This window comes from Mytilus galloprovincialis, chromosome 6 (assembly GCF_965363235.1).
Source record: "Mytilus galloprovincialis chromosome 6, xbMytGall1.hap1.1, whole genome shotgun sequence".
NCBI lineage: Eukaryota > Metazoa > Mollusca > Bivalvia > Mytilida > Mytilidae > Mytilus > Mytilus galloprovincialis.
Window position 1 is genome coordinate 93,810,920 of NC_134843.1, and position 22,428 is coordinate 93,833,347.

Sequence of the window (22,428 nt, forward strand, 5' to 3'; positions counted from 1 at the left end):
ATTGATTCATTCACGTCAGAGTCTTTTGTTATATACGAGGATACTAAACGATATTCATAACACAACAATATATACATTGAAGGTCACGCATAATTTCTGAGTTGTATTTCATCTATCTCAATTCTATGGTTCATTGCTGTTGTAGTTGTGATAGCTTTATTAAGAAAGAAGAACCACTTTTTCTTTTTTATAATTCCAAAACGTTTCTTGGTCTTTACCATAATGGTTTAGTTACTAAAAATAAAATGTATAAATATTTGATGTGTCTAATCCGTCATTAGACGCGCCATATATAATTTACTATCGAAGGATTTTTTTATTGTGTCATTAGTATATTTTTATTCCCTCCAATTTTCAATTTTTAATATACTTGTGGTCTCAAAAGTACACAAACTATCCGCAAAAGTCACGGTTATTGCATTTGATTGATATTAACGATTTGACTTTGTGACATATATGCTGATGATCAGTATACACACGATGGTACGTACATCATCACCTGGTTTCATATTCCTTACTACGTACAGATATTCCTTTCTATTAGTAGTGATGAAACTTAAACATGAAGTATAAATCCGATTATATACAATTACAGAGATAAAACAGTTATTTGTTTAATATCACATATGGATGATGAATGATAAATTTCTATACCAATTTTCAGAGTCGTCAGAATGGAGCACACAATTTCCGGATTCGAATGGACCAAATCAGTCACCTATAAATCTTGTGTCTAAAACAGCAGTGTACGACCCGAAGTTTAAGGAGAAACTTCTATCAATTTCATATTCCTCATCGAGGGAAACAGACTTCTTAAATAACGGACAAACTGTAGTTATTTACCCAAAATCTAGAAACGGTAAGTCTTTTCCTCTTTTGTTCTCTTTTGTCGCATAGATGTGATTCGTCGACTGTGTAATATACAAAAAGAAGATGTGGCACGATTGTCCATCAGAAAAATATCCACATGATACCAAATGACACCGAAATTAACACCTATAGGTCACCGTTCGGCCTTCAACCATGAACAAATATGCAAACGACTTAAAAAAAATGTAACTTAACCAAGGGAATTCTAAGTGATATCTAAGTTAAGGGAACATTTTATGCATACAGGGTCCTGACCTTTAAATTGAGATTCAAAATACATATATATTTCTACAGCGGAACAAGTAGATGACCTGACAATACCGGTTTCGCTGAATAGGAGTGACCGTTATAGCTACTTTAACTGCACTGCATGCAATACTTATGAACGTAAGGTTTCGGGGGATTCCGAGGATGTTGTCAAGCATATCCAAAGTTTTAGCCGTGTATTTGTCGTTTATTATTTGCCGATTTACTATCAATGTGCCGGAGGTCATATCGGACTATAGTCAAACTTTTTACTGTAAACTATGAAAAAAACTATGTTCATGTTCATGTTTATAAAAATATTGTTTGATCAATGACATTTTGAAATAGAAAGACGACATGAAAGAAGATCGGAAAGTGCTAAAGGAATTTGAAGTATTCCAATATGACTTATCATTCAAAAAAATGAAAAAAAAAATAAAAATGTCAGCTTAAAAAATTAAAAAATGAAATAAGAATGCGAAGTCAAATGTTATAGGACAACCATGTGAAATGAAAGATGGAGGGGCGGCTCTTTACACTACAAACCATTAACAGTCTGAAATGGCCTATATCTGTACTCGACTGTACTGATTTTTACTCGACCAGTCTGAATTCGTCTGAGATTTACTTGATAATACTCGACTGTAGTCTGAACAATACTAAACAGTCTGAATGTGTACTTGACCAGTACTTAACCGTTTTATACAAGTCTGAACTGTACTCGACCTAGTCTGAACCGTACTCGACCTAGTCTGAACCGTACTCGACCTAGTCTGAACCATACTCGACCTAGTCTTAACCAAACTAGACCTATTCTTTGTATCTATTAACTGAATTTTATCAATTTAGGAATTTTTTTTAACAACTTAAAATTAAAAATGTATTCAATACAGTTTCTGAAATTAAAATTTCACAATAATCAATCATAATATAACTTCAACTCAATATTAATCAACACTTAAATAATAATATATATCAACTTTTAAAATATAAATAAAACAAGCTGATCAAATAATTTAAAAAAAATAATTGTGACTAATATTTTCAATATTATTCAAATTTTATGAATATTTAGGAAGTATTTTATGGTAATTAACTGGACTATTTTCACCATTAACTTACACCTAGCATATATTTATGTTGTCAGTTGACTTTAGTTTATAATGCAGTGAATGTTTTTTTTTATTAAGATATATATAAAATAGTATATAAAACAACTTAATAAATTTTTAAAAAATGAGAGCTTAATTGTTTTGTTTTATTAAACCAAGAATTTAATATAATCATCATAATAGAATTTCCCTAGCAATCCTTGATAACCTTTTTAAAAAAAGGAAATGTATTCCAAAGTAACAGTAAAACTTTTTTTAAATTAATTTAAGTATTTCTTTGTCAAATTAACATGGCATACATAAAGCACTTTAATATGTTCTAATTAACTCAGTACATGTGTGTTTTACAGGTAAAAAGAAAGCCCTATTTCCTTAAATTCGTGTATTACTTATCTAGCACATACATGTATATTCGAAAGGCCTTGTTATTTAATTTAAACAGGATGTTGCAATTTTGAATCAATGTTATTTAGAATTTAATACCTCTGACCAGGTGTGATCTTATTTATGAGTTTGCCCCAAGCAGAGGTTACACTTTATATTTCATCACTAATCAGAAAAATAATTTTATTTATTTATTTAATTTTATCCCTTTCTGATATAAGTTATATATGATATATTTTTTTATCCTAAAATTATAATAAGAGATATATTTCTTTTATATGGTTAAAATCTTTTATAAATTTTGCTGGCTGTTGTTATATATGTCAGTTAAATTTTTTTTATTTAAACAGTTAAAAAATAGAGGGTTTTTGGTCTAGTATGGTTCAGACTGGTCAAGTATTGTTCAGACCTTTGGTTAAGTATGATTTAGACTGGAAAAATAGGTCGAGTACATGTCAAGAATGGGTTAAGACTGTTTCAGACTGGTCGAGTAATAGTTCAGACTATTTTCAACGGCAAAGATAAGGGTCAAGTACAATTTAGTACAGTCAAGTATGGTTCAGACTGGGGTCGAGTAATGTCAAGTAAAAGTCAGACCAATTCAGACTGGTCGAGTAAAAATCAGTACAGTCGAGTACAGATATAGGCCATTTCAGACTTTAACGGTTTGTAGTGTTAGCATTGCAAGAAACGAGTGCTATATGTGGTATCATAGCTTCATTTGACATGTGTACTTCGAAACTTTTTTACAACACAATATTGTATTTCTGACTAGAAGTCTTATTCTGAATGCAAATATTTGACCAAAACTGAAGTTGTTTAAAAGTTTACGGCACGTTTCGATTATTTATAAAGCAACAGTTTCAGTCGAAACGAAAATTCGATGGAAACTAAACTAAGTATTATCTTTAAGACACACATTTGTTCAATTTGATTGAAATTAGATGGAATACATTATTTCATCAACATTTTCCATACCAACAATCTTAGCACAGACTAATATTTTGATTTCATGAACAAATGGACAAATGTTGCAAAATTTCTTTCCGGATATTATATAGTCTATTGAATGAACAAGTCTCTATACGATTTTTTCTTCTTGAAAGCTATGGTAATCATGGTGACCATAAAAAAATAACAATAAAGACACGTGCAATACTGGTGAAAATTGATAAACATTTTATATTATATTTTATGTCGATACAATAATGTTTGGTTATAGGTTCTTTCATTACACTGTCATAATTACAAGTTATTAAATTCATATACCAAAATAACAATTGACATTTATCAAATCGCATGATACACTATATATAACCCGAATAATCCTGTTGTAATTTCCGCTCACTATTGATCGTTTCTAAAGTATATTGTCCGCAGAATTGTTCCAATTAGATACAAAACAATATACTTTGCTGTTTTTTTCGCAAGCAAGAAACGAGAGCAATTTGTAGGGGATCTCGGCATTGGGGGTTCTGATCCCGGATCCCGCTTACTGTTTTGTAATGCGGAGTTCACACGTAATTTGAATTCGATTCGCATTAAATAATTCGAATTAGTTTAATTCGCATTCGAAACGTTTACGTCCTAACGTCAATTCTTATTCGAAAATACAATGCGCGTCAAATTCGCTTTACTGTCCAAACGACGTTAACTTTTAGTTAACTTTTAGTTCGTATTCACAAAAGAGTGATTGGACGCGATTAGCGAATTAGATTCCCGTATCCCGCTTACAATAGTACTATGTAAGTAAGCAATTCTCATTTTTTTGTAATTTCCGTGTCCCGCTAGACTTCATTTCCCGTTTTCACGGCACAATTTTCACGGGCCAAGCTTACAAAAATCGGCAATCCCACGTCACGCTTAGACCCCAATGAGACCCATTTGGTAGACAAAAACTTATCCCGAGTTATTTGTACTTCTCAAGCTTTTTTTTATTATTGATCCCTCGTTTTCCTACCTTGTGAAAGGGAAATTGACCGTATCTTTTATTTATATATAAATTGAATAAAATACGAAGTATCATCCCGTTAAATCACAAACGACAAAAGGTTCAAAATAGGGACATTAAAATTCGATGCCTTGTGTAGAGATAGTCCCACGCTATGTGAACATTAAATAATCATTAAAACAGATCGTTGAGGGGTTAGTTGATGGCCTGTTGCAGATAAAATAGCTGTCCCTATTCTGAACGCCAGTTGCATTGTTTTCCAATTGCATGGCAGTCCAAATTTTCACGACTTTCGTTCCTGTCGTTCCACTTTTCAGCACCTAAATATGGTAGTATTTGTTAACAGTTTCTCGTCGTGATTATGCTTGAAATTATTGCCACTGAACGTTAAGCAAGCAGCAGTCATTCAAATACTCATTAAGGACAACACAATATTACAGTTTAGATGAGAGAAAAATGTAGTTAGACAAATGCATGGAGAATCTTAAGTATTGTTGCATTTAAGGAACGAGTCTTTAAATGAGAAGGTAAACTGATAATATAATTGGATTTTATAAGGAGGGAGTAATACACCTTTCATATATTGGTCACAGATCAAATTAATTGATAGATATCAATTATTGTTATAGATACATCAGTTAGACAAGAACAAGCTGTTCGATCAGGTAAGCTCTTTTTTCAAAGAATTATAATATCTTTTCCACATGACAAAATTGAACTTCTGACCACAACAGAAAATAATAAAAAAAATACTAGTGCTTACTGGAGACAATTCATATTGTATCATGCAGAATGATGAAGTAGCCATACTGCAGAAACAAATTGACATTCCTGTAATTAAACCACCGTAATTTGTACATGAAAATCAAATGTCGATATTTAACTAACCATACGAGTTGTCAGGAATTTGGTACATCGTATATCTATATAAAATTACCAATTTCTGTGTATTTGAAAAAAGTGGTAAGATTTTTACTTTTCAACTTAAAATTGATTACTATACACCAAAAGGTTATTTTTTTTTTTTGAATCATTGTTATTAGAACATGCTAAAGTTCTCAAATGCATGAACGAAAACTTTTATTTCTACTTCTTCATACGATTAGGAAATGGGGTATAAATTCGCGATTAGAAATTTCACAACTATCCATCACAACCAAAGGGCACAGATGTAAATACTTACGTGTTACTGCAAGGCCTTCAACAATGAGCAAAAACGTGTAAGCTACGAACGACGTTTGTAACTACAACAATAAACGAAGAAAGCAGCTGATTACATACTCGTGTATGGTTTGTGGCGAATACGTAATGTAATAGTTAATCATGAAATTTTGTTTGTGTCTTGTTTTAACCCAACACGAATAGTGAAAAAAAGAAGTGGATATGAAAAGAGTAATTTTAACCTTTATTTCTGTGTGATTGAAATGCTTTTGAAAATGTTATGAATATGTTCACGTTGAGATCTATACTAATACAAAACAGAAAAGTTTTAAAAGATTAACACCACACAAAAACCAAAAACTTCATTATGTTAGGAACAATGAGGGTTTAGGTTTCACTTGTCGCAATTTAATGTATAATATAATTCATTGCTTACTTGCTTAATCCTGTTGCCCCTTGGTGGAGCATAGGCCACTAACGATATTTCTCCACCTTGTTCTGTTCTTTGCTAGCCTCTCCAGATCGTGCCACTTGTACCCTTCTTTCTCCATCTTGGCTGCAACATTTCTTCTCCAGGTGTATCTTGGTCTGCCCCTGCTACGCTTTCCTTGTGGGTTCCACTGTAAGGCTTGCCTTGTAATGTTAGTTTTTGGCTTCCTCAGTGTGTGTCCTATCCATCGCCATTTTCTCTTTTTTAACTCTTCATCAACTGGGGATTGGTTGGTCTTTTCCCAAAGATCTTTGTTTGATATCTTCTCAGGCCATCTGATGTTAAGGATGCGCCTGAGGCAGTTGTTAATGAAGACTTGAAGTTTATGAAGCAGGTTTTTTGTTGTTTTCCAAGTCTCAGCTCCATATAAGAGAATGGTTTTTACGTTTGAATTGAACAAGCGTATTTTGGTCTTAAGTGTGATATTTCGTGCTTTCCAGATTGACCCCATCATGTTAAATGCAGTTCTGGCTTTGCCAATTCTGATCTTTACATCTTTATCTGAGCCGCCAAGATTATCCACTACGCTTCCAAGGTATGTAAAGGATTCCACTTCTTCTAATGCTTGGGTGTTAACCATCAGACTGGCTTGGGACTTTGTGTTTGACTTTAACACTTTGGTCTTGTTTTGATTGATGGAAAGGCCCGTTTCTGCTGCTCTCTTTTCAACCTGCTCTAGTTTGTCCTGCATTTGTTGGTGGTTGTGGGATAGCAATGCAATGTCATCGGCAAAGTCTAGGTCATCCAGCTGAGTGAACATGGTCCATTGGATGCAATTTCGTCTGCCATCTGTGGCTTGCTTCATGATCCAATCAACTGCCAGGAGGAATAGCATAGGTGAAAGGAGACAGCCTTGTCTTACCCCAGTTGTTATATCAAAGGCCTCTGTTAATTGACCTTCATGTATAACCTTACTCTGCATTCCTGTATAGGTGTTTCTGATGATGGTAATAAATTTTTCAGGAATGCCATAGTGTCTCATCAACTGCCACAACACATCTCTATCTAAGCTGTCAAAGGCTTTGGCAAAGTCGACAAAAACAGAGTAGAGTGATGAATTGAACTCTTGTGATTGTTCGAGGATGATACGTAAGGTTGCTATTTGGTCTGCACATGATCGGTTTTGTCTAAATCCAGCTTGGTTGTCACGAAGCTTTTCATCTATTGCATTTTTGAGTCGGTCTAACATAACTCTATTTAAAACTTTCCCTGGAACTGATAGTAGCATTATTCCTCTATAGTTGTCACAAATGCTTAAATTGCCCTTCTTTGGAAGCTTTACCATGTGTCCTTCTTTCCATTCTAGCGGGACCTCTTCTTCTTCCCAGATCTTTCCAAATAGCTCATATAGCATTTGAGTTGATGTTTCAATGTCTGCTTTCAGTGCTTCTGCAGGTATGTTGTCAGGACCTGGAGCTTTGTTGTTCTTTAGCATTTTTATGGCTTTCTTTATTTCTCCTGTTGATGGTCTTTTACAGTCTACTGCCAAAAGCTCTTCCGAGGGTAGGATGTCAGCTTTTCTTACAGGTGGGTCCTGGTTTAGCACATCCTTGAAATGCTTAACCCATCTTTTCATTTGCTCTTCATGTGTGTTGAGTGTTTTCCCTTCTTTGCTTTTGACTGGTCTACTTCCTTTCTGGTATTTCCCTGTTAGCAGTTTAATGTTGTCATACAGAGCTTTGATGTTGTTTGCTCTGGCTGCTTCTTCTGCTTCTGCTGTCAGTTTGTCTACAAATGCCCTCTTATCTCTCCTTGCACTGTTCCTGACATCCTTGTTAGCTATAGTATACTCTCTTGAGGCTGAATGCTTTGCTGATCTTGTTTTGCTGTTGTTCATGATATTTTTTATATTTATCCTTTTTTCTACTTTTACAAGTGTTTCTGGCGTTATCCATTCCTGATGTTTCCTATTTTTTAAACCAACTGATGTTTCGCAAGCTGTCGTGAAAGCATTTTTAATCTCTTGCCAGTGCTCTTCTATTGAAATTATTTCCTCTGCTGCATTCTGAAATATTGAGAAGCGATTTTTTAGCTCTATCTGGAATTCTGATTTCTTTGTTTTGTTTTCCAACATTGATACGTTAAATCGTTTTCCTGTTGATTCAATATTTTGATGTTTCTTCAGCTTCAATTTGACATTAGCTACAATAAGGTGGTGGTCAGTGGCAGCGTCAGCTCCTCTTTTAACTCGGACATCTTGTAAACTTCTCCTAAACTTCTTGGAGATGCAGACATGATCTATTTGGTTTTCAGTGTTCATGTCTGGAGATACCCATGTTATGTTGCTAGATGACATTTTTTGTGTGGGAAAACTGTTCCACCGATGACCAGATTGTGATTTGGCAAAGGGCTCTCCATTCTCATTCATTTCTCCTAGCCCATGTCTTCCCATCACTTGTTCATAACCGGTGTTGTCGCTTCCTACCTTAGCATTTAGGTCTCCCATTAAGATTGTGATGTCTTTGGAGCTACATTTTCTGGTGGTTTCTTCCAGCAATTGATAGAATTCTTTCTTGATATTGTCCTCTGCACCATTTGTAGGGGCATAGCATTGGATGATGTTTAATGATATCCTTTTATTTGTGGTCTTGAATTTTGCCATGATGATTCTTGCACTTATTGGCTCCCATCCAATTAATGTTTTCTGAGCTTCTTTTGACAGCATAATGGCAACTCCTTCAGAATGTTGAGCGTTCTCCTCCATATGTCCAGAGTATATAATCATTTCTCCTGATGTTAGTTTTGATTGTCCTGCATCATTCCATCTTGCTTCCGCTATTCCTAGTATGCCTATTTCATATGCCTTCATTTCATTGGCGATGGTTTGCGCTTTTCCTGGAATGTACATAGATCTCACATTCCATGTTCCTATCTTTGTTGCGGATTTAGAGTTCAGAAGTCTCAGTTGTGTAGCTTCCTTTCGGTTTTGGCCATCCAACGTCATTCTCCTTCTATGTAAAGGTCTTCTTTCTCTTTCATCCAAGGTTTGTAAATTTTCGTTTCGTGTTTCTGTAATCCGATTTAACCTCTAAGCGGGGGATTAGCCTACCTAAAGGTTCCAGGTGGTTTTGTAAAGGCATCTGGAATGTAGCCTTCCCCATACGGGTCACTGGCCGGTGGGGCATTTTTTGCCCTCATACGCCCTTTGCCGTTGTCGCTTGGCAGCAATCTTCCGCCGGGGCAGTGATCTCCCAACTATTTGTCCAATAGCTGGAGTGGTTGTCTTGAAAGGACTAACGGTTACCACCAACCGGGATTTGAAATCAGAGTTTTCCTACTCCTAGACAGGCTGCCTTCCTAGGCTCACGAGACCCATCTTCCCGTCGCCCTTGTAGTTATGCCTGAGGCCTTTCGGTGCTCAGTATCCATCTGTTCCCACGGGGAGGTACTACATAGGACTTGATGTGGAGAGGCTATGTACTGGCAGGGTGAGACTGACAAACTGCTCACCTTTTCACATTTCTGTTAGCCAGCGGCGCTGAAAGCGAGAGGTGACAAGCACACAGACACAAAACACAGCACACTAGACGCATCACACAACATATAATTCATTATTTATCAGTAATTTGAAATGTTTTCTGGACAGTAATAACTGGTGGACCGTTGGACGATGATGAATACGAGTTAGCCGAGATCCGATTCCACTGGGGACGATGTAACAGAAGGGGATCCGAACATACAGTTAATGGAAAGGCTTTTCCTATGGAGGTCCGTATAATAATAGATTGCTTACATATTATAAATGTTCTCTGGGTGGTAAAGGGTTGTTTGCGTGCAACGTGTTTTGCCATTTTTATTTCATGTGCAGCCGTGAAAATAGTTCGTTATTCACCGTGTTTCGTGAAATCGGTAAAAAGATCAACGTGCAGGAAATTTTAATTGTTCGTTCATCGTGAAATGGCAATTTTATTTCGCGTTCTTCAGTGCAGATACCTCCTTTTATGCCCATCTTTTCTAAAAAAAAAAAATACGACCGTAACTACAGTCCTTCCTCAAAATTTCTCTAATCTCATACAGTTAATGGAAAGGCTTTTCCTATGGAGGTCCGTATAATTACTTACTGAATACAGATTATCAAGTGTTCTGTGAAAAGTATCATAATTATGCCTGTAATTGCAATCATTTGTAACATATTTTATTACGTAGTATATATCTTATTTCAATTAAGTACGTCATTTCTTGGAGCTATATAAACTATATTTTCCTGATATTTAAGAATTTAACGACCCTTTCTTCTTTTGAACAGGTGCAGTTTATACACTGGAATTCAACACTATATCAAAATTTAGAGGAAGCTACCGGGAAAGAGAATGGAATTGCAGCGATCTGTTTGTTTGTGCAGGTTAGATCATGTTTAGATAGCATTTTTCTAATTATTTTGTCCTTATACAACAATGAACATTAGGATAATTATATCTTTAGTCTTTCTTGTATAGAATAACGTTATTTTCAATCTAGAAGTAGCAAGACTATCGTCATCTTAAAATATCATGTTTTCATTTCCTACAAGGTTTTATACTCGATTCATCTGGAAGAAAAACATGTTAACTTTACTTCTGATCAACATTTCTATTTCCGATTAGATTTTAATGTTAATTGCGAAATAATTTGAGCGGAAAACATTTGATTTTTCTTTACGACAAGGAATTCAATTGCTTTTAAAATTACTAAAATAATAATTTCATGGCCTCTTTTTTCACTAGCATGTATTTACCTTTTTTTATTAATGATATTTTGTTTATTTTATGGGTTGTCCTAATGCAAAAATAGATAACAGTCATGCTTAAATATGCAAACAATGTTTTCTGTACAGATAGCATTTTAGAAATTGTAAAAATTTGGGTAGACATGTGTATGCATGTCAGCTTCTTATACTTATTAATTTGGCTAGTTACTCCCATTGAACTCTTTCAGATTGGACGGGAGAACCCAGCATTTAAAGCTCTAATTGCTGACTCCTTAGATGATATATTATACAAGGTAATACTTCTATCATGTTTAGATTAAACATTTGCATTGATGGTAAAAGTGGATCCCATTTCATCTAATGGCAGTGTATTCAAAAATGTATTTTCCCGAAAAATATCTTCAGTACTATCATTTATCCATTGTTGGGACTCGGTTCAATGATTTTCGATTAAAACTTATTCAACTGCAAGGTTAATTTAATTGTTTCCCTGCAGGCTTTTATTCATATGTTGAATTATAAATGAATATGAAATAAGGAGGTTTGGTATGATTTCCAAATGAAGCAGGTTTATGCAATTTCAGTAGTGTAATTCGCTCTCAGACGATAAACATTTATATGTGTTCATCTTTTTACAAAACCTTGATTGCTGTTCATCTTGTTTTTGGAATATGGTTATTTTTGCTTCCTACCCTATCAGATATTTATCCAATTATAGGTATGATTTTAAAGAACTATGATAAAGTATGCTATTACACGAAATATATAAATTTAATTCACATTTTCAGGGTAGACAAAAGACAACGTATGCGCCTTTCAATCCAGCCTCCTTATTACCAGGTAGATATTTCATATATATGTTATATATATCAGGCAAAATGTGTTGGTATATTCTCTTTTTTTTTTAATGTTTGATGTTTAAGAAATTCAGACTTATAGCTAGAGAATTACAGGATGACATTATAATTGGCTTTTTTCAACATTACCCTCGGGGTCTTGCAGTTAACAATCAGTGGTATTACTTAAGAACACCCTTATAATATTGCAGTCTACCAGTAGTGACATTGCTCCATGAATACTATTTGGGCCTGCAGACCACAAGCAGTGGTAGTGCTCTAGAAAAAACAATATGGTATTTCAGTGGTTTTTCTCTAAGGTATCCTTGTGACTTTGCAGTCCACACGCAGTGCCATTATTCCAGAATCATATTCATGTTGCAATCCACCAGTAGTGACTCCTTTCGGGTCTTGAGTCATCCACCAGTTAAATTTTTAATTTCAAAAAATTTCAATCACAAACACGTATTGCGAGATTTCAATACTGACGAATTCAATTCTAAACCTCTGCATTGTACCTGTTGTGGTTCATTATTCATATGCAATCCGACTGGCTACGTTATCACTTCTCTGCGAAATGTGTTATCCGTTAAAACTGAATGGGTCTATTTATACAAATGCTACATCAATCGGGACCAAAATCTTGAATCTATCCTATTTCCATAATAAATATGTTGTTGTCCCCGCAGATTAATCAACATTCTTTTTTTTTGTATATAAACACATACACATATTAAGAGGACTGCTTTATAAATGGGGTAGGTATTGTCAAACATGACTTGCAAACTCACCATTTATACTTCTGTGACACTTACCAAGAAGGAAATCCTGGGTAGTCGTAGGTCTTTTCTATGTTCCTTTAGAATTTCAACCAAAGATGAAAAACTGGATGTTCTTTCACTGTGTTGTATCCCTAAATTACATATGTATCCTTACAAACAAGGTTATGTTGCTGGTTCTTCCAAAGGCTCCAAAAAATCTTTCTTAATTATCAGCATCAATTTGATCAGCAATCATAGCCAGGTTGTAAAGTTATTGTGAAACATTCTATTCTAGAGGTAGCGGGCATCAGATGTGGATACTGGAACTATCGGAAGATCTTTTAGGATAATCTAAGACTCTGTCATCTTGCAAAAGTATAAAAATACGTGACTTTTCTACACTTTACACAAATATTCCACGTTCCAAGCTAAAAGACAAATTGGAATATTTGTTCTTGCTTTGTTAAATAAAAAATAATGGTCAATCTTCCCTCTTCTTGCCGACTTGTTCGTTAATTCATGAGACTAATTTCATATAGGAGCTTCTTCAGAAGAAAGAAGGGAACTATTAAATTCATTTTCCGCTATACAGATGCTTTCATCTCACTAAACAATCCAAAGCTTGGTGACACTGTTGAACGCATCTATCCCATCTAACTCGAGAAAAGTTTACATCGGAAACTTTTAAGACTGCCTCATATCGTGACTTAAATCTAGAAATGGACAATGAGGATCAGTTTAAAACAAATATTAACGACAGAACAGATGATTTCAATTTCCCAATTGTCGATTTCAATGTAGCAACATTCCAGCAGCACCTGCATATGGAGTATGTATCTCTCAGTTACGATAATCAAGGGCTTGTATTTCCTTTAATGATTTCCTTGATAGAGGGTTGATGTTCTTACCCCGAATATAACCTACCGAATTAGATTTATCACCGGGTTTGTGCTAATACGAGCAACACGACGGGTGCCAACCGTGTAGTAGGATCTGCTTACCCCTCTGAAGCACATGAGACCACTCCGGATTTTAAGTGGTGGCCTGAGGCTTTAGTTTTCTACTAGTAGATTATGTTCTGTGTACTGTTTTGGTCTTTTTCTTACTGTTTCTTGCCATGGCGTTGTTTATTTTTCATCTGATGAGTTTGAATGTCCACTTTGTATCTTTTTTTCTCTCTTTTACATTTCCCCAGAAAACCTTGGAATCTTGCAGCATTCCTGTCATGGCATTGCTTTAGAATACCATTGGGATCTTTCAATCAACTGGTAATACAATTGCTTTAGAATTCTTTTGAGGTCATCAAGTGTATCAGCGAGGACTTTCCTTCATAATACCAAAGAAGCAGAGCTCGTGAACAACATTGAGATATTACTGTTCACTTAGTCATATTGCTCCATGATATCATTAGTTTCCTGCAGACTACAAAATGACAGTGCTCAAAAATACCTTTGGGTTTATTATAGTCATAAGCAATAGTATTGTATCAGAGTAACTTTATGGTTTTGCACTCAATCATCAATGAATGAGCTGCACAACACTGTTTGGGTCATATCGTCCACCAGCATTGGCATTGGTATAGAAAATAATTTGATTCTTGCAGTCCAGAAGCAGTGTCGTAAAATTTGCTTTATAATACCATTAGAATTCTACAGTCCACTTCTATTATCGCACTGCGGGTGTTTAAAGCCGTCACGTGGTGACTCCCTATGGATCTGAAGGGGTTTTGTAAATTTCATAAGTTCATAAGGGGTTCATGACGTCACGTCTTCTGTTAATGGTGACGTCATCTATTTATGTTTTTGTGTTTCATTGTTTATTTTTCAACAAAACGCTGCAGAGAATTCCAGCGTGCGATAAATTCGTTATACGGTTAACTACTAACCCACTACGGACCACAGAGGGTGAATAAAATCCATAGGGGATTCGGCCTCCGGCCTCACCCCCTGTGGAATTAACTAACCCTCTATGGATCCGTAGGGGGTCAGTAGCGAACCATATAACTTATGATGGCATTGTAACGTACCAGAATAATATTAGGATCTTGCAGTCATCTAGCAGTTACGTTGCTTAAAAATACCTATGTGGTTTTCCTGTTCAACAGTAATGACAGTGCTCCAGGATAACTATGGGGTCATCTCGTCCATGAGCAATGCATGTTTTGTAGATTATTTATGTGTTAGTCATGCAGTCTACTACAAGTTCCATTGCTATAAAATACCATTTGATAGTGGGTCTTTGCAGATCAACTACAATTGCATTTGAATAGAATACCCAAATGGGCTTTACAGTCCATTAACGGTATAATTGCTCCAGAATTCTCTTGGGTTCTAATAGTCCACCAGCAGTAGCATGGTTCCCTTGCAACTTGCATTGCTCCAATATAAGTTCAGATCTACAGATAACAAGATCTGCATCGGTAAGATTTTCTCAATCGATTTATGACTTTGTAACCCCGGTATACTACTGCTGCCTTTTAAATGTTTCCCTTAGAATTCTTGCAATTTAATATATTTTTATTTATTTCCTGCTGAGTTAAAATACAAGAGAAATGTAAATTTATGACAATACAAAGGCATATGCTATCGTGCCTTTCATACCTTTAATAACTAGTAAATCATTAGCTGTGTCATCTGTCCAATTGTAGAAATAGAAAAAATGCAAGATACCGGACCCAACTGTAGACGTATTTCTATAATAAAAATTTTGTCTTGTTTACAGTGTATTGCTCTATTATTCTATACACAATACATTCTTGTGTGTAGATCTTGTACATGAATGAAAAAATCTGTTGGGTAAACCCTTATGTTAGAATCAATCAAAAAATTATCAACCAATCGTTTAATATTTTAGTTATGAATAACAGTCAGCGACGGTGAACAACTTAATAATTAGAACTTGTAGAAGGAATTTTTTGTTGAACTACATGTAAATACCAAAATAATTCGACAGATTATATAAGTTCTATGTAAAAAGTAAAATGACGAAAATATTGAACTCAAGAGAAAAATTCAAAAAGGAAAGTTCCTCATTAAATGGCAAAATCAAAAGCTCAAACACATCAAACGAATGAAGAACAACTGTCATATTCCTGACTTGGTACATGCATTTTTTAGTGTGGATTAAACATGGTTTAAAAGCTAACCAAACCTCTCGCTTGTATAACAGTCGCATCATCAAATTCTATGATATTGATAACGATGTGTGAAAAAAACCAAACGAACATTTTAGGTAAATAGGGGTCCAGCGGTCAACATTCTGTTATAATCTTGATCACTGTAAAAACAAACAACTTTGTAACAACGAAGCACAAAATGGCATATAGACCAAGCATATATTAGAAAAACATAAAGTCTTTTACACAAATTTACCATAGTAAAATAACACATTGAAAGGCAGAGCCACGTCATATATGTATCATAGAAATATAAAAAGGCATATAGACAAAGCACATTAGATTTTTTGTTTTTACAATAGCACAATAAAGGGATGTATAAGTACAGGGCCACGTCATATGTACCAAGGAAACATTGGTTTTAAGTGTACAGACGGAGGCAAAACGGAAAGCAAATAAAAAATGTAAATTAATAACCAGACATAAATAATCTTTATTTGTAAATTATTGTATGGAGATTATAGGAATAGTTTATTGAAATGAAAATGTGTTAAGCTTGCCAAGGGGATGTGATATATCAATATGATGTGATTAATTAACCGATCATTGATTTCATTTTCTGATAAGATAGTAGTGTAGTTTATTAAATATTGCTCCGTTTGACATCTGTATTAAATATAAGATAAGCCGTATCCTATTTTATTTTTTTTTATCATCGATCATTTTAAAGGTTATCTAGTTGATCTATCAAGTATCCACACGGATAACGTGGCTGACACTTATAATTCATCCAAATCGTATAACTGCAAAACAACTAAATAATTTATATTTAATAAAATTAGTATAACATTTAAAGGGCAAATTATCCTTGAAAGTATTGTAAAAATAATATTGAATTAAAAGACCGTACAAAAGAGACAAAATATACCGAAGGAACATTCAAACCCATAAACATGATAAATCGAAAATAAACATACAAAGTGAAGTACACAGAATGCAACATAGAAAACTAAAGACTGAGCAAGGCGGACCCAACCAAATCGGGGGTCATCTCAGAACCTCTTGAAGGGTAAGCAGATCCTGCTCAACATGTGGCACTCGTTTCATTAGTCAACAACCGTGCTTCATAATCATTGCTTACATTTTTAAATTTTTTTATCTGAATTCAAGACGGAAATGTTTATGTGTATACATTAGGAACATATCAGCTATCATCTGTGAAACAGTTATTCCATAACGGTCAACCAACTGGTGATGGCGTCCGGGTGAAACCAATATTCAGTCCTCGCGTCTCCATCAATATTGAATATATTTTTCAATACTACTGTTTGCTCTTTTTTTGTTGGTGCTCGTATTGGACTTGAGAGACTCCACGAGACGCATTGACCCTCTGTTTTGTCTCTATGACCAGTCGTATATTAGGTGTGTGTCGTTTCCTAATCCTAGTCGGTCAGGTATTAAAAGAAGATATAACAGAGGTCACGTTTGATAAATCGAACAATTATGTACGATAAGCAAAAACGAACTATCAATTCAAATTCATTTTGAGGAACGAGAGTCTTCAGATATAACGCTTGGAAGATGACCATGTACATTGTATTTGTTTGTACACTTTCGCTGGAAGTGAAAAAAGGCTTCCCGATAGATGGTTAATACAGAAGAGAAAACTCCCAAGTCGCATGAAAATCAAGTTTGATTCCTATTGGCAACAATATAATCAAAACCATAAGCAAGAGTAGACGCATCATAACGAACACCACCATCAGCACCCAAAACAGTTTTATTTATTCTGTCGAAGTATTAAGTAACTTGAATGAAAACAATATTCCTATCTACGGATAAATTAAGCTGTTTGTTGTCTAAAGATATTATTCATAACTACATTATTATTATACGATTCAAAACCCTAATGTTTTTTTTATGGAAGACTTAAAAATCGCTTATTGACTTTTTTAAAAGACGAAGATTTGAACTTTGAATGCATTACTTTTTTTTTGATGTATTAAAAGAGGGGGGGGGGGGGCAAGGGGGTCCCAATAACAGCAAAACAGCAAATTGATTTGGCTCATAACAGATAACAAGGAATTAAAATGGACAAAAACAGATAACAGTAAATGAAATATTAAAATAATTCGGTCTTTGACAAATCGGTATTTCTTATTACGGATATAATCCTTTGTAATGCATTCCATTTTCTATGACTATGTTTTAGTATTAATTTATGTATCTAGAATGTGTTTAAATTACTACTCAATATATTATAATATTTTTTATACGCTCGTTTACAGAACGTATTATGGTATACTGTTGTCCGTCTGTTGTCAACATGTCGGACATTAACTCAAAAACTCTTTAACCAATTTGCATTAAACTTTGGGAAATTGTTTATATCTATTGACGTGAGCTCCCTTTTTGTTTTTTTTTTATATAAATTTTAGATTTTAAGTTTCTGGGTAATGGGTTTTTTTATTCAATAAAATTGGTGCTTTTTTTCAGTTTTCTGATAATATCTCAAAAATGCTTTCAAAAATGCTTTCACAAAGCAAGGATTTTTGGTGAATAGTTTATATCTATTAACATGAGGTCACTTTCAATTTTTTTATAAATTTTAGATTTTACGTTTCCGAGTTAACGGGTTTTATTAATTAAAAAGGGGGCCTTTCCAGTTTTCAGACATTAACACAAAAATGTTTTCAGCAGTTCTCATGAAACTTTGCTGAAATGTTTATATCTATTGTTGTAAACTCCTTTTCGATTTTTATTAATTTTAGATTTTATGTTATTGAGTTAAGGGATTTTATTCATTAGAAAAAGGTGGAATTTTCTAGTTTTCAAAAATAACTCAAAAATGCTTTCAGCAGTTCTCATGAAACGTTGGTGTATTGTTTATATATATTGACTGAAGCTCTCTTTGTTGCTAATAAAAAAAATGACCTAAAAGAGTTTGAATATTCTGACTTTTTCTAAATGATCATTTAATGAGGTGTGTGAATTTTTCTTAATAAGACTATGAGGCAAAGTAGTATATAGGGTAGCAAAATCAAATGCACCAATTATAAGCATGCAATTTTAATATCAAGTACTTCGAACGAATTTTGACACTCCAAAAGCAATTTATTCCACTATTTTCAAAGACCTTATTTGAACAATTTTTTATCAGCTGAGGTTTTTGATTGTACCAAGTGTACTAGTAAGTAGAATACATAGTTTAGTAGGGAAACAATGGCTTGAAACGAAAGAAATTTCTGTTTGTAATGAGTTATGTGCAGCTTGGGATCCAAGTACATGGTTGGAACTCTCATTGTACAATGCATTTGGTTCTGCTTTGAAAAGAATCACAGAGATGAGTCTATGTACCATATTATATAAAAGGTTAACTGGTCGTTAGGACCTAGTCCTTAATTGAGATCCTTGTCAGATATTCCTGGCCATATGTTTTCCTTTTTTTCATATTAAGAATTGTTTTAATTTAATATGTTCGTACGGGAAACAAGGAACATTATTCTCATACAAATATTAAGATAATTCTAAATACACATTCATAAAAAAAATGGAATTTATTACAAAGGATAATCATAAGATATACTTGAATTGTCCTTGACCACACTTCTGTGATGGGTAAATGTTAATGGAATCCTTCTCTGAATACGCGACAAACATATTAGTAGTGGTAGACCCCAATGTCCAATGATCTTCAATTTATACCGAATATTGACTCAAAAAAAAAATGCTAACATTCCAATTTTCAATAACAGTTAACAGCAAATACATTATCACAATAACAGATAACAAAAAAAGTAATAGCCCAATAACAGCTAACAAAGAATAAGACAATAACAGCTAACAGCAAATATATTTTCAAAATAACAGATAACAAAAAATTAAATTTCCCCATAACAGCATAACAGTTAAACCCCTTGCCCCCCCATCTTAAAACTTCATTCATCAGTTACCTCTTTTGAAAAGTGTTCAGGTAGTAATTACGATAACCTTGATATTTTTTGTAGTTTCTGAGTTGCTACATGATTACTGGGTATATGATGGATCTCTTACACATCCACCGTGTAGTGAAAACGTTACATGGATCCTGTTACGTTATCCACTGTTATTATCACAGGAACAGGTAAGTGAGGTCACGTTATCTAATATCGTGTGACGTTATCCACTGATATTATCACAGGAACAGGTAAGTGAAATCGTGTTATATAATATCACGTGACGTTATCCACTGAAATTATCACAGGAACAGTAAGTGAAATCGTGTTATCTAATATCACGTGACGTTATCCACTGACATTATCACAGGAACAGGTAAGTGTAATCATGTTATCTAATAGTGCTATCACGTGACGTTATCCACTTCTGGTATCGCAGGAACAGGTAAGTGTAGTCACGTAATTTTATAGTGATATCACGTGACGTTATCCACTTCTGGTATCACATGAACAGGTAAGTGAAGTCACATAATTTAATAGTGATAGCACGTGACGTTATTTACTAAGTATTATCACAAGAACAGGTAAATGAAGCCACGTAATGAAATACTGCAATCACGTGAATCCATTACTGCTTCACCTTGGGCAGATAACATTTCCTACCATTGATACGATTCCCGACACTAGTAAGAACTTTAATTCCTGTCACAACAGGAAAGGGTAAAATTATATACTAGTACTGCTTATATCTTGATATAATAGTAGTAATGAATAAACGTTTGATTTTGTTACACAATTGCCTAATTGTTGAAATGGCATAGACACGTTTAGCTAAGAGTGTAAACATGGAAAACTGCTCTTGTGCATTGATTACCTCTTTTCGAAGGAATTTTAAATGACGATTAAGTGAAAACATTCCAATCGTTATTCAAGTAAAAATCAGCGATTAATACTTAATTTCCAGAGGGGTGCTCTCAATTGAAATCAGGTTTATGTGAAGAAAGCAACAATGTTCTAACAAGAACCCGATTAGTCGAGCTTCTTTGTTTTGGTCTGTGGATTCATTTATTTTTCGTGGGTACGAATTTTCGTAGATTCAGTAAAACATGCATTTTCGGGGATGTTTTGATTTCGTGGTTTCGCCAAATTCTGTATGTAAGCTTATTGAAAAATTTAACTCGTTGAACATTTTAATTAGTGTTTCGAATGTATCCATTAAATCCACGAAATGTGGTATCCTACGAATTATTATGACGTCATAGTATTTGATACTCGGTTCTACCGAGCTACTCATTGGCATTCTAAATAATGATACATCAGTTTTTTTCTAACAAAAATATGTTCATGCTCTTCTGACCAGTGTTATGTCTCAACTGTTGTTTCTTAAACATAACCCTTTGACCAGTGTTATGTCTCAACTGTTGTTTCTTAAACATAACCCTTTGTTTTATTTGTTTTTCTTTCAGGCTATGGATTTTCGTCGACTTAATACATACAGTCAAGAAACTAAAGTGACAAATGCTTATGAAGGCAAACTTGTAGACAATTTTCGTCCCATACAACCCCTGAATGACAGGAAGATCAGAGCATCGTTTCAGTAGAAGTTCCAGCTATGACGACGCTTTTTATGATAAGATATTTAGACTTGTCTAAACAAAGGATGATCGGCATGAAATATTTGCCATCGAACGTTAAGAAACCAGCAAACAATCAATCAAAGAATATTTAAAAGGCTTGATCAAATTACCGTTGTAGTATTTCTACGTAAAAAACCAGGTCATTTTCGTTTTAAAACTAATATATGTTCCTGATGGACTGGTATATAATCAGTGACTTGATTGAGATACCCTTATGTTCTCTTTGAACTGAAATTAAGCTAAAATGTTAAATCTGATTTAGATTTTTATCATAGTAGAATAATTGGGCTAGATTCCAAACCATTAAACAACGACACAATATAGGCTGCGTTCACATTTAACGTACACTGTTTGAGCATATGTATTTCAGTTGAATAATGTAATAGATGTACTATGCTTATCCGTTTGTTCCTCTTATTTTTTCCTAAAATTTGATTTATCTTTTTGTTTCTTTCTGATGAAAAATAATGATTTAATTATGAATATAATATAAAAGTAAAATAATGAAATCCTTGAGAACTATATCTACAACAAATCGGTGTTCATATTATTATCAAGGTCTGTCTCATTATTAATCATACTGTATATTTATATTGATTCTTTGTTTATTTATATTGATATATTTTTACTGCAGACACATTGTGTTTACTCTACATATTATATTTATTTGTATCGATTTATTTTGACTGGATACATATTGTGTTTATTCTATATATTATATTTATTTATATCTATACGTTTTGACTGAATTCATAGAGTGTTCATTCTATATATACTTTTTTCATAAAATGTCACTTTTTGTTTCAGTTGAATTGTTTTCTGTTACCCCCTTCTCAAACAACTGAGCGGACAATAAAAGATTAGAAGGTATTAAGCACATATATGCACAAAATATTTGTCAAAAGATATTAGGCAAACAGCAGCTTCTCGTTGGCATATGTTCAATTCATTTAACTTCCTGTAAGATATGTTCTCTAATATGATATTTCAAGAAGCTCACCTTTTGTAAAATTGCTACTGACGTTTGTTCCGCCTATGACGAAAGTCGTATTATGCATGACAAAGGAATTGGTATCTGGGAGCATCGATGTAAACTAGTTGTTTAAAGCTTGAGATTTCAAAAGATTGAACACCATGATGCTTCATACCACGTATGCAGATAACTTATGTCAAGACTCATATTTTCATTGTCCTTGACCTCTATTCATAGTTCAGAGGCTGCTTGTAATGTGTATTTGTCACT

General features: G+C 34.0%; 1 protein-coding gene across 4 annotated transcripts in view; it reads left to right on the forward strand.

Annotated features, from left to right (window-relative positions):
• LOC143080760 (carbonic anhydrase-related protein-like) overlaps positions 1 to 21,991 on the forward strand; it is a 34,619-nt gene extending 12,628 nt beyond the window's left edge. For all 4 annotated transcript variants that reach the window (XM_076256777.1, XM_076256780.1, XM_076256781.1 and 1 more), the window contains 8 exons: positions 665 to 859; positions 5,193 to 5,228; positions 9,801 to 9,922; positions 10,461 to 10,556; positions 11,129 to 11,194; positions 11,690 to 11,741; positions 19,621 to 19,736; positions 21,015 to 21,991. In XM_076256777.1, the coding sequence (XP_076112892.1) occupies positions 665 to 859; positions 5,193 to 5,228; positions 9,801 to 9,922; positions 10,461 to 10,556; positions 11,129 to 11,194; positions 11,690 to 11,741; positions 19,621 to 19,736; positions 21,015 to 21,149 (818 nt within the window). In that variant the 3' untranslated portion in view covers positions 21,150 to 21,991. The remainder of the gene's footprint in view (positions 1 to 664; positions 860 to 5,192; positions 5,229 to 9,800; positions 9,923 to 10,460; positions 10,557 to 11,128; positions 11,195 to 11,689; positions 11,742 to 19,620; positions 19,737 to 21,014) is intronic.
• Positions 21,992 to 22,428: the final 437 nt, after the last annotated feature.